The sequence below is a fragment of the Pagrus major genome, chromosome 11 (assembly GCF_040436345.1).
Source record: "Pagrus major chromosome 11, Pma_NU_1.0".
Lineage (NCBI taxonomy): Eukaryota > Metazoa > Chordata > Actinopteri > Spariformes > Sparidae > Pagrus > Pagrus major.
In genome coordinates this window covers 26,727,020-26,740,278 of record NC_133225.1, presented here as the reverse complement: position 1 = coordinate 26,740,278, position 13,259 = coordinate 26,727,020, and the positions used below count along the sequence as shown (strand labels likewise).

General features: G+C 40.2%; 1 protein-coding gene across 1 annotated transcript in view; it reads left to right on the top strand.

Annotated features, from left to right (window-relative positions):
* Positions 1 to 13,259, top strand: part of LOC141005101 (ephrin type-B receptor 1-like) — a 101,422-nt gene that overhangs the window by 51,017 nt on the left and 37,146 nt on the right. Inside the window, exons 6-9 of the mRNA XM_073476861.1 lie at positions 2,125 to 2,280; positions 6,932 to 7,194; positions 11,020 to 11,095; positions 12,431 to 12,555. Of these exons, the coding sequence (XP_073332962.1) occupies positions 2,125 to 2,280; positions 6,932 to 7,194; positions 11,020 to 11,095; positions 12,431 to 12,555 (620 nt within the window). The remainder of the gene's footprint in view (positions 1 to 2,124; positions 2,281 to 6,931; positions 7,195 to 11,019; positions 11,096 to 12,430; positions 12,556 to 13,259) is intronic.

Here is a 13,259-nt window from a genome sequence, read left to right as displayed (position 1 = left end):
GGCAAGGACTTCCTTGAAAACATCTCATGAGACCCTCTGAGTAAGAGGTTAAATAATTTAACAACACATTGCTTGTCAACCCGAGGTTGACTGCTTAGGGGGGCGGATGGGCCTCAATATGCATGTTTGTGTGTGGTAGGGGTGCTAACCCGAGTAATTACAGTATTACAGAACAGAGTTAGCAGAGCTTCTAGCATTTCTACCCTCTGTCAACAGATTCAGTTTGGGTGTGTTTAAAAAACGCATAAAAGTATTTTGGCCTGAATTTCAGATGTTTCTAGTAGATATCTGTGTGTCATTTGTTCTTTCCATATTCACTGAACCACTGACCCATCAATGATAACACCCCAGTCTCTGCATCACCAATGACAGCAATGCAGCCATAATAAATGAGTTCTGGTTTGCACAAATCCAACAAATTATATATCAAAACCAAGTTTGGCCCGGGACCGTTTTTTTCATTAACTATTTTTTAACATAAAAACGAAAGTCCAAAAAACAAACCAAATTTCTTTTTTGGTATCAGATTCATAAACAAATAACGAAAAAACTGATAATTTTTTCATTTTCCGATTCTGAATTAAGTATGGAAAGAATGAATGATACATGGATTGTAGAGGTTGGTCCATCTTTGGTTTACATGGATAAATTACTCTTATTGTGAGGCTCATATTGCACTGACAGCCGTCTTTAACTTGATTAGCATTATCTTTACTTCACCTGATCACCTCTACTCTGCTCTGTGTGTGTGCGGGAGTCCCCACCCTCGGTAAAACAAAAAGAGCAGAGGATATGAGAGAAACTAGCATAACCGTAAATGACAGAAGATAAGCAGTAAAGACTCAAAATGAGCTCACATGACACAATTAGGTAAAAAATAAAAAAAACATAGCCCAATGCAGTGGTGGGGGAAACACTGCACAGAGTTAGGCTGGCCTTTGTTTGTGTTAAAACAGGGACAGACATAACTTTAACTGGATTGCAGCACAGTTTCTCACATTATGCGCTTATTTTAATCAAAGAGCTGGTGAAATTTATACTGATGTACATTTTAACTAAGGCCGTGATTCTGTCGTGAGACATTATGTTCAGGCAAAGGTCAAGCTTGATTGCTATTAAAAATGCATGTCAAAAATTAAAAATGCAACACTGCTTTCAGGAAAAAGGGACAAGGATACATCAATCTTTAGGATTATAGAGTGTAGGTTAGTGTGAATGGCTAGATCTGAGAGAGTTCAGTACTGTTGTGTTTTTTGTGGAACTGCATGAGGCTTTCCTTGATTGGATGAACCGGGAAAATATGCTACAACACACAGTTATAACTGACCTGTTTGATGTCTTCAAAAGCTTGGAGGTCTGTGAGGTTATTTTGTAACAGATGGGTATTAAACGCACATCATGCTGTACTTTCTTATATTTAAGGCTGCAGAGGGACTCATACAAGACCTGCTATGGCACTGGGCATTTAATTAAATGAGAAGGAGGGCCTTCATAAGGCCTGGTGAGGTGGGATTGATGAGAGACAGAAGAGCACCATCACAAGAGAAGCGACACAAAACTTGTTTAAGTGCTACAGAAGCATCTCATACACACTGACTCCCATCACAAGGCTTCTCAGTGCAAGTTATTAAACTGCAGTTAAGCTGAAAACCAAGCATGTACTGTATGTTCAGCACAAGCAGTCCCTGGATGAATACACGTTGGATAAAAGGGAATGCCTTCTTTAAGAATTCATATATGTGTTTCATGTCATAAAGGATTATTAATATTTATGGACAGAAACATCTCTGACCCAGATACAGGAACCAGAGAAATAAAGTAATAATCTAACCCACAGATAATCAGTCTGTGAACATACAAAAAAATGTTTTGCTGCATCTTGTCTGAGCGAGATAATGTGCTGCTATCCCCAGAAAATCCCCCTCTGTGCTTTATACCACCTCATACCACCCATAATAACTCCACTGGTACAGCGTCTCTCTAAAACAAAGTTTACCAAATGTGTTGCAATAAAGACAAACAACAGGCGCACAAACCACTCTTATTTGGGGTGTTTGTTCATGTTCAGGAGGCAGAGTTGTGTATTGTTTTTATGTCTCCCCCCCTCTCTCTTTTTCTCCTCAGCTTGCCCTCAGGGCACCTTCAAGTCATTCCAGGGGGCAGGATTATGTCAGCAATGTCCGCTCAACAGTCGCTCCACCATCGAGGCCGCCACCCTATGTGGTTGTCGGAACGGCTATTACCGCGGAGACATGGACAAACCAGAGGACGTGTGCACGAGTGAGTCAGTCTCTTTCTGTCAGACGAATACAAAACACACAAAAATACTTACTGCATAAACCTTTAAGCAGCGTAGCTGAGTGTGATCGTGCCTCAGGGTGACTGTGACATAATCCGAGGCTGAGAAGACGGATTTTTGGACTGAAGTTACCATTCGCTGACATATTGCAGCGTATCAGTGGTTGACATCCAATATCTCATCATTGAATTAAAGGCCAATATCTGCTTTGATTTATCTTTCCAGCCCCTAATTTTATGCACCTCATTCAGAGCGAGTGTGCCGCAATGTTCCCGTCCTTGTTTGGGGATTTGGGGAGCAGTAAGTAATAACACTGCCACATTCCTCAGGCTTTCCATTGGAGTGAATATGTGTTTAGTGTGTTGAAGAGGCTATATTGCTATGCAAGACGAGGCGCAGAGTTTGAAAAACGCTGCCTCTCAGTTCCACAGAGAGATGGTGTAAGTAGGTTGAGACATGAATCATTTGGACTGTTTCTGCAGCAAGTCTCAAAGTCTCTGTGTGTGTGTGTGTGTGTGTGTGTGTGTGTGTGTGTGTGTGTGCGCACATACTGGTGACCTGGATACAACACCATGTTTTTTGGGCTAAAAAATCTAAGTTTCATTCATGGGTGTGTCTTTATTTTTCTGTTTTAAATTCATGAATGAATTTGCAGCATTCTGCTGAAAAAAAAAAACACAGATCAGTCTCAACTGTGAAAGCACTAACAGGATGGAGGCTCCACTGTGGATTTGGACTTGGCTCTGACCCGTGGAGGCTTGGACACAGGACCTCTGGGGATGTCCTGTGGTGTCTGGCACCAGGGCATTGGCAGCGGATCATTTAAAGTCCTGCAGGGTAGGGGTGGGGCCTCCATTGAACGGACGGGTTCTGGCACGTACCATGGATACTTAATTGGATTTGGATCAGGGGAATTTGGTCAACACCTTGAGCTCTTTGTCACGATCTTCTGGCCCTTCCTGAGCTGTTTTTGTGGTGTGGCACTGCCATTAGGGAGTGTTGTTACCATGAGGATGTCTACTTGGTCAACAACAATATTTCTTTTATAGCTTAAGAAGTAGGAGAATCTTCTCAAACTTTAAAGGAACAGTTCATCCTTCAATATTTCACAAGCATTCAACATCAACACATATGAGGATACATGTGTTTCACTGAACAGGAAGGGTATAAAAATCTTAAGTAGGAAAGTGACTAGTAACTAAAGCTGTAGTTAAGTAAAACTACAGTCAATTTGGCTCTGAGATGTACAGTAGTGGAGTAGATTCATAAAGTTGCATGACATCAGAATAATCAAGTATGAATCAATGAAGTAGAAGTACCACAAATGTGTACTTTCTCTTCTTGAGTAAACGTTCTGTGTTACATTCCACGACTGGTACGAGCTTTAAAAGTAGTTTATCTTTTGAATTACTAATCTACTGTCCCACAATCCTGTAGTTGATCCGCTTTGATTTTACACATTGAGCTCTCTCACCCTGTCTGCATAAACCAAACCAAATAGTCAAATGGATCATTGTTCATTTGAGTTAAGCAACAGTTGAGGTGTGAAAGTAGTCTGCAATGCATAATCAGTGTTGTTGTAAAATAGTGACATAGTGATATTAAACCATCCATAGAGGCAACGTACAAAGTGTTTTCTCACCCATAGATGTAATCCAAGATTGAAGCTCATTTAAGTTTTACACTAGAAACCACGTGACACAATCACAATCACGATCACAATCAAACTGAATCACTGCTCATCATCTTTAGCAGAATATTTCAGAGGGAAAACATGATTTTGTCACGTTTGTTGTGGAGCAGTTTGTGGGGTTAACTTATTCTGACAACAGAGAGAGCACATGAAACGCCTCACCTCAAAAAGCAGCAGTAAACTCTCAAATTGATGCTGACAGAAGAAAAATCAGCTTCCCCAGTGAAAAGGTGTCAGGTGTCAACCTACTCAGCCTACACAGCTTTGTGCATTACCTTGGTACTTTCAATTCAAGGGCACAAACAAATGGAGTTTTGTTCACAACACAACAGCGATGAAAAAGCAGAGTGAATCTTTGAAAACCGTGGGATAGAACTTCGATATAGGAGGGAGCTTCAGCGTACTTTTATTTGGTATAAACTCAATCACATATAAAATCAGATTGGTGAAATGGAAGAGTGAGCGTGCAGTGTGTGGATAGTTGGCTGACAGAAAATCATTCTCTCAGCATGCCTCATGGGCTGCATAGGTACGGAGGAGGAGGTGTGTGTGTGTACTGGATGTGTGTGGGTTTTTTTTAGGAAGTGTATTTTTGTGTACAGGTCAGATTTTACTGCGTAAGCCTCTTACAATACATTGTAGAAGTGCAGAGTGGTTGCAGACTGCGGTACAGTTCAGTCGTTGAAGTGCTGAAACGGTTACTATTATTGCAGCAAAATGCGATTTAAAAAAAAAACTGTTTTTGCATTTGAACGTGTCTTTTCTGTGAACTCTTTTCTGACAGTGTCAAAGAATTTGTATATGTGCTATTCAGATCAAAAGTGAGATTGAGTGAATATCTGTGTCAACACTCTGCATGTGCCTGTGTGTATAATTATGAATGCACAGTTTCTGACGGGTCCGCTCTCTCAGCAGGAATGTTTATAAGATGGTGCGACTTAGATTTTCAACCCCCTACTGATTGTTAGCACTTTGATTCTGCAGCGTGGGTGTCTCCGAGTGTCTCTTTGACAAATACACACATACACATATTCCACAGGGCCATCTCAAAGGTTTCTTATGACTCTGTGATTTAGCATATGCCAAGGTTGAACATCCATTTCATTTCAACTGCTCTTGTTCCAACATGTCGTGCGAGTGTGTCGGTGCGTGTCGTGGGTCTTGTGATGTGTGCAAACAGTCAAGGAGAAGTGAACCCGCTAGGTTTAACCTTGTGAAAACTCTGGGTGTGTGTTTAAGGCTCAATATAACACCCTGGAATACCAGAGTCTCTCCTCCGATCAAAGAGATGAGCTGACAGAAAGGGGAGAACTGGCAAGAGAGAAACTGACTGACTGACTGACTGACTGACGAGTGACAGACAAAAGAGATTCTCTGGCTGCTGGTGAGCTGTCAGGTCACCTTCTGTCTGTTACAGACAGGGTTGGCTGAAGCCCAAACTCCCTACATCTGCACCAGCAGTACTGGCTGGCAACTACACTTGGCAACTTTGCACATAGGCAGCCTCGAAATGGCAGAAACAAATATTCGTGTTAGACAAGTTGTTGTCAGTAAAGTAAAAGGGAAGTAATCATCCTCATATTTGCTGGCCAGTGGGCAGAAAAGTCCTGTTTTAGAGTGCTCACTCTAAAACATGTGTCCATACCAGACTGTAGAATATAGTCTGTGCAGATAAGATGAATAAAAGGTTCCTCAAATACTCGAGATGATAGGAGACAGGATGTTCTTTTCTGTTGCACATGCTGTAAGAAGTATTGAGCTTTGTCGGATTCATCTTGTCTTTTGTCTGAAAAATAGGGCAGCTAATGATTTTTACGTCTGCCAAGGAGGTTTTGTTTTCATCCGTTTCCATTTGTTTGTCGGTTGGAAGGTTTGTCAGCAGGATTACACAAAAACTACGGATTTTGACAAAACTTTTTATAGAGTGTGGGTCTTGGTCCAGAATAGACCCCATTAACTGGATAAAGGGACAGATCCAGGGATTTTTTCCCACTTTCTCTAACATTGTTTTTAACAAAACATTTTTGTTAACTTATTACCACATTAATATTGTAAATATTACATTTCTGAATTGAATTTCTTCTCCAAAACATCAGTGTTATGAAGATTTCACATTGTGAAACTGTATATCACAATTAATGAAAAGATCACAAAGTTATCCAGTTTTCTGTCATAGAAAATGAAAATCAGCAAAACATTGAAATAGGACAGCTGTGACTAAACAGTTGATAAATGGTTTTTGCTTTTATGTAAAATCTTTATCTTTAAAGTAGCTTGTAAGCCATCAGATAAATATTTCCCTTGAACTGTAGTAAAGTATAATTGCTCATATTAATTTAATGTTTAATGTTATTTCCTCCTCTAGCAGCCCCAGTTTACCTAGTCTTTAGCCTTGGGACACAAACTGTAGTATGGTTACTATGTTCATGTCAGTGGAGGGTCAGACTTGCTTATAGAAACGATTGGGTAACAAGACAGTGATACTGCAGCTTCTGTGCAAACAAATGAATCAATACATTTGATATGGTACACTCCCGTCATACATTCACATTCATGACAATGTGAGACTAATTTGCCGGCTAGTTGCTGTAATATTATATCAAGCGAAACCTTTTCTAAACATAGCTTATTGCCAACACTCAGTGATGCTCTGCTTACCCAACAGCTTGCTTAGCTATAAAGTAAGCGACATCCTGAAAATCACGTATCCATATGTAAGCCATTAGCAGGAACTGCTTAATAAAAAAAACCAAATGATTTTCCCATAACGAAGTCTGATTGCATCCAGGTGTGGAGGAGTGATTAGCATGACAGACTCTGAATCTGCCTGATTGATATCTGCAGCACATGTGTGTGGACAGTTACTATGTTGTTGTCAGCAAACAGACACTGGAAATATTTATTTTTACTTCCTTTCACCTCCGATCATCTTTCTCTAGGTGTCCCTTCAGCTCCTCGCAACGTGGTCTCAGTCGTCAACCAGACGACGCTGCTGCTGGAGTGGAATTCACCGCGTGAGACCGGGCACCGTGACGACCTGTCATACAATGTCTTGTGCCGCCGGTGTCACAGCAGCGAGCGCAGAGCGTGTCAGCCGTGTGACGACAGTGTGGCATTCGTTCCAGGAAAGAGAGGGTTAAAGGAAACGAGGGTGGAGATCAGCAAGCTGCGAGCCCACACATCGTACACCTTCGAAATACAGGTTAGTCCAGCGAGCAGCGAGAAATGCCTTTTCTTGTTCAGTATTGTTAAAGGAGTAAATCTGATTGAAATCTTTTTTTGAACATCACACACTTAATTGCCATCAAGCTTGAAAGGGTTTCTCTGAAAAGTCATCCTGCCTTTTTCAAGGACGATGGTTCAGTAGCTGTAGTTAAGTTTGAATTGACATCAGTTACGATGGATACAGCTGCCCAGAGTCACTAAATCATAATCAAAGACCTTCTGAAACCCTTCCTGAAGCATGAATCACTCTGTTCTGTTCTGTTCTCTATATAGAAACATGAATACACACATGATTCTCTACAACACTATTCTCCTTCATAGCACAGTATTGGCAAAGTGACTCTTCCATTATGCTGGATGTCAGTGGACTTCATTGTAACTGCTGTGAATCCAGGATATCTGCAGCTCTATGAAGAAGCAAGTAAAGAACTTTACAGAGCAACCTTTCAAGCCTTTAAGCGAAGAGTATTGGAGAATTATTTAGATTTATCACACCACTAGTGACACGATGTTGAAGAAAGTCATTTTGTCATTTACACAATTCTCCAACTTTGTAGAGGTTCAAAGTTGTTGCTAAAAAATGTAGTTTTACTTCAAAGGGACCGTTCAACCCGAATCAAAAATACTTTTTTCCCCCTTACCTGTAGTGCTATTTATCCATCTATATTGTTGTAGTGTGAGAGATATCAGAGATGTCTGTCTTTAAATATGATGGAACTAGACGGCACTCAGCTTGTTATGTTTAAAGCACCAAAAAATACATTTAAAAAAATCGGGACCCGGCTACTAAAGATAATCCACAGACCTTGCTGTGAGAAGTTTCATGTAGGAGCTATTTTCTATTTTTCTCATATTAGAGGCTAGCTGATGAAGTGAACGAAGCTAGCTAATGTTAAAGCTCAGCTGAGGAGGACACCATCAATGTTTACATGTCACAAGCGTCTCGTTAACGAGTGGATGCATTCTTCCTTCTGTGCAGTGCTACGGCTGGCGCTTTGAGCAACACAAGCTGACTGCCATCCAGCTCCATCACACTGAGACGGCAGACATCTTTTCAGCCCTCACACTCAAACAATCCATATTGATAAGTAGCAGATAGCAGAGAAAAAATATTTGTCTTTGATTTTTTGGGTGTACTGCCCCTTTAAACTAAAACCATAAAAACTATACTAAACATTCACTAAAGACAACCTTGGTGCTGAATGTGTTGTTGACTCCTGTTTCAATATGCAAATAGCTGCCAGATTCACTGTGATGTTCAAGGATACTGAGGCTACATAGATTCTTCCTGACATCGGGGCTTTTATGCACAATTTGCTGTTCTATCATGTTCTCCACACCACAAGGCCACCGTGATGCCTAGTACGAAGGTGAACCTTCAATCTTATGCCATCGGCTTCCTTTACCATCGCTTTAAATCAAGGTGACCTGCATTGTAATTGTACAGGGAAGGAAGCATGTCACTGTTTTTCCCCTCATGCAGTCCTGGATTGAGAAAACTCATCTTCATTTCTAAATGTAGCCAAAACTCTCCTGTTGGTTTAAAGTCAAGTTGACCTGTTAATAACCAACAGGATGTCTGCAGAAATACAACATAATACATTATTCTTCCCCAGATCTACTTGATAGTTTGGCATGGGCATTTGAGTTAATCTATTTTGAAAGTAGTCTGTTGTGGGACGGACGGATCAATAATGATGTATGAATTAATTACTAAAACATTGACATGGTTATGAAGTGTTGATTGTGAAAGTATTGATTGTAATATGATGTGTTTACTGAAGGCAGCCGTCTTCACAAACAGAGCTGAATGTCCATGGAGGTATCCATAATTTGTCTAATTATTTCCTGAATTAAATTATCCAAATGAAAGCACAGACAAAATAAAAGGTGGCGTCAAAGTTAGGTTTCATTTTAAAGACCTAACAAAACAAAATGTATTTTTGATGGTAGAATTATCTGTGGCTAAAAGCTTTTTTATATTTTGGTAAAACTGATATTTTAAATCCTCAGAAACTCAAGGAAAGGAAAAGCAAAATAAAAAGTGAAATGATAATGAAACAAACATAACAATATAAAATTAGAGCTTGGAGTAAGCCATTAAGCTAGCCTCACTAATTACCACGCCTTTGTTAAATGATTTGTTATGACTAAAGATGCTGTTTCAACCGTCAAAATGATTAACTGAGCCCATGACAAACAATATGTGACAGCTAATTAGGTGGTCTGTAAAATGCACCGGGAGCCTGCTCGTGTCTTTGTGTTGGCGAGATGAGAAAGACGGTGAGACCTTGCAGTTTCAACAACACATTGGCACTGGCAGCAGAGCTTCTACGCTGAAATGAAAACCATCTCAATGTAGCTGATAATTGACTCTTTGTTCATTCCCGCCCCTGAACAGTGATTTTACTATCACAGCTCAGCAACCGTTACTCTGCACGGCAGGTCTGTTCAGCTTTGGATTTCTTATCATGCCAAAACAAAGTGACTGTAGTAAGAGTGATAACTCCCTTTATGAACCGTTATGAGGGTGTTGTATTTATTTACCCTTTTCCAAATCTAAAAACATAAGAGCAAAAGTGTAAGAACTTGATTATCCACTGTATTTTTAAGGTTTACTGTCAAATGCACTAGTTAGTATATCTAGCTAACTAGCTTACGGGCTATGGTAATAAGCTAACCCTGTTTTACTTCAGAAGTAGTATTTCATATTTTATATTATTTAACTATTGGTTACCTAAAATAACCCCTCCATAATGGCATATCCTTTGTGCACTATTTCCCTACTTTGTGTCCAGCATGCTACTAGTTTTCCAAACTCATCGGTTAGCTCTCTTTCTTAAAACCTTTTCTCTTGTATCTTTATACTTCTAAGGTGCAATTGATAAGAACTAGCCACCTGATGTATTTATATTTCAAACAAATAGGATACAGTATATCACCAGAGTAACTGCTAACTGCTGCTTACTGTAGATGCTGTCAGCTAGTAAGCTCAGTTAAACGTGCAGCTAGCAGCGGTGTTAACTGACTCTGTCCGGACTAGGAGTTCGAAACACCAAGGTACAAGGTGGCTACAGGTTAGCTGGTTATCATGCTAAACATAATAGGCTACATATCTCTGCAACGCAATACAAAGACATCATTGACATAACATTGAAACACTTAGGCCTATTTCTTCACATTCTGTTGATAATTCTAGTTCATTTTTCAAAGTTATATTATTAGTCAAAAGTCAAATATTCTTACTCATTTCACCTTTAAACATAGTGTTTGAAAATATTAACTCTCAAACATAAAACCAACCTCTGTCTTTGTTGTTTAAGTGTGTGTGTTCTTTGTGTTTAAGCTAAGCGGCTAAACAGGGTTATGTTAAATTAGTAACTTCAACTTGAGCTTTAGCCTCATTCTTTTAGCACAGTATCATGTATGTAGCCTTTGAGTGCATATTTAAGATCCATTTACAGGGTGCTCCTCATACAGTGAGTTGGCTGGAAACACTCAAAAGTCAAGCCAAAAGCTTTTTACCTACTCCTTGACCTTATATTAGCTTAATCAGCCAGCTAGCTACAGCTGTTTAGAGTCTGCTAGCTACATTTCAGTTGGCTAGAGTTGAGAAGCTGCCATTTTTTTATTTTTTCCTGAAATCAAGTGCCCATTATTTTAAGATTTATTATGAATTTTGAGGGTTTAACCTGCTGCCTTTACACTGCATGTGCCGTGCGAGAGCAGAAAGCTTGCAGGCCTGCCAACAGTAGCTTTCTGTAACGTAGAATAGCTGACCGTTACACTTTGTGCTCTACAGGCCGTCAACGGAGTCTCCAACAAGAGCCCTTATCCCGCCCAGCAACTGTCAATCAACATTACAACCAATCAGGCCGGTGAGTAGGGAGTGCAAAGCCTGTGTGCATGTGTGTGTACAAGCGTCTGTGTATATGTGTGTAAGCATACCCCGGGGCACAGTGGATTATGCTGGCTAGGGGGATAAAGGAAATTGAGCTACAGCCTTTTAATTCATAAAACATGTTATAAGCTTGTCATCTCTCTCCCTCTGTCTCCTTTTCTCTCCCCCCTTCTCTGTCTTTCCTGCACATCCACAGCTTTCATCCTGTTTTCCTCTTCCCCCCTGCCTCTGCCTCAGTTCTCTCTTTCTCGCCTTTATCCCCTCCCTGCCCTCCTCTCTCTGTCCCCCTCTCGCTGCCTCTGACAGTGTAATTCTTAGAGACTATAAAGTGAGCTGAGTTACTGCTCCATCAATACTTTATGGAGACAGACACAAGTGATATTTCCACCGTTACCCAAATTTAGATTTAAAAGCTGCTTTGCTCTGATGGAAAACACATCATTTACCTCATCTACGCCAACCCCGGCTCATTCCTAATCGAAACATGATCCATTGTCACCCCACTGCTTTCTGAGCGCATTTGTTACTGCTGTCGGAGGAAAAAAACTCTCTTATCCTGAAATCTTTTAGGACTCAACAAAAACTGATTTATTTTCAGGTTGACTGCACTGGGGGATTTAAATTATGCAATAGGTTTTAGCGTATTTCACGGGCCCTTAGGATATGAAACTCACTCGACATATAGAGAACCCTGTAAAATGTCAATTGTGGCAATATTAAAAAAGACTGTGAGGTTTTCAGGCGACAGCTCGCTCACGCTGTCAAATTATGACTACAGAAGATGCATGTGGCTCGTGAGGTATCACCACAGCATTTACTGAGGATAATGGCAGTCCCATGATATTTCTTGTGACTCTGCTGTGTCAGATGCATAAAATCCCCAATCTCAATATAACTTAGATCAATTTGATAGTTGTTACTGGTGCGGCGTCAATCTCCATGTCTTGATTTTCTCCTCTCTTCACTGTATGCTATCAAGTAAAGTACAAATGTGATGAAAACCATCTCATAAAAAGATCCCAGAGGCAAAACCATGAAATATATTATAGCCAACAGCTTCTAGTTACTAAAATTATGGGTAAAAATGCATTACAGGCATAACTCTTGTTTTCCCATCAGTGACAAGTGCAGTAATTTGTTTTCATGAGCCTGGATGAGGAAACATTTTCCTCCTTCGGGTGTAAATAATCCTTGGCAATATGTCATTACATTACACACTATATTTCCATATTTATGGTGTTTAAGCATGCTGGAGAATCTTTTAACTGCCTAATTGATTGTGCATTTTTTTGTGTGTATGTGTTTTTAACAGCTCCCTCAGTAGTTCCCATAATGCATCAAGTGAGCTCAACGAGCCGCAGTTTCTCGTTGTCATGGCCACCGCCCGAACAGCCCAACGGAATTATCCTCGACTACGAGATACGATACTATGACAAGGTAGAGTGGGATGATAAATGTCTGTGAGTGTTTGTGGGTGCTTTTTGGTGTTACGGTCACAACCAGTAATCTGTTAGAGTTGATCAATATCAGCTTCATCTAAGTCATCTGTTACCAGGACGGCTGCTGAGAAGCTGCATCGGTGTCAAATACTTGAGCTCATAATAACTTAAATCAAAGAGGGAAAAACTATTGCTGGTATGTTTATTTACAAAGTGTCTGTCTGCACCAGATGATGAATGAACACTTTACATTTACAAACACTCACATGAGGGCAGCGATACCAAATCTCATGTATGTGCTTTAAATACGAAGTGAGGAGCTCCTAAGCTTAGCTTAGCTTAGCATGAAGACCAATCCAGTCCAGTGGTGAGAACAACTGCCTTCCTTCACCTCAAAGGGCAGGAGCATGGTCCATGCAAGTATGCAAACACAAATGGCACGCAAGATCGGTTTTATGCTTTGTCACTTTTTTAGTGTATTACCTGAAAACACTCATAAGCGCTAGCTAGTGTGGGCCTTACAGCCTGTGAACGCTATAACATGAAACTAATTTCCCAAAATGTCAAACTATTCTTATAAAATTCGCCTCGTTGTAATTCAAGTCCAACAGCGGAATGTTTTGACAAAGTAAGACACAGTGACCAAAACAAGTTGATGCTTCGGTTTTGTGAAAACAACATTTGATAAAACTGGATTGTCAC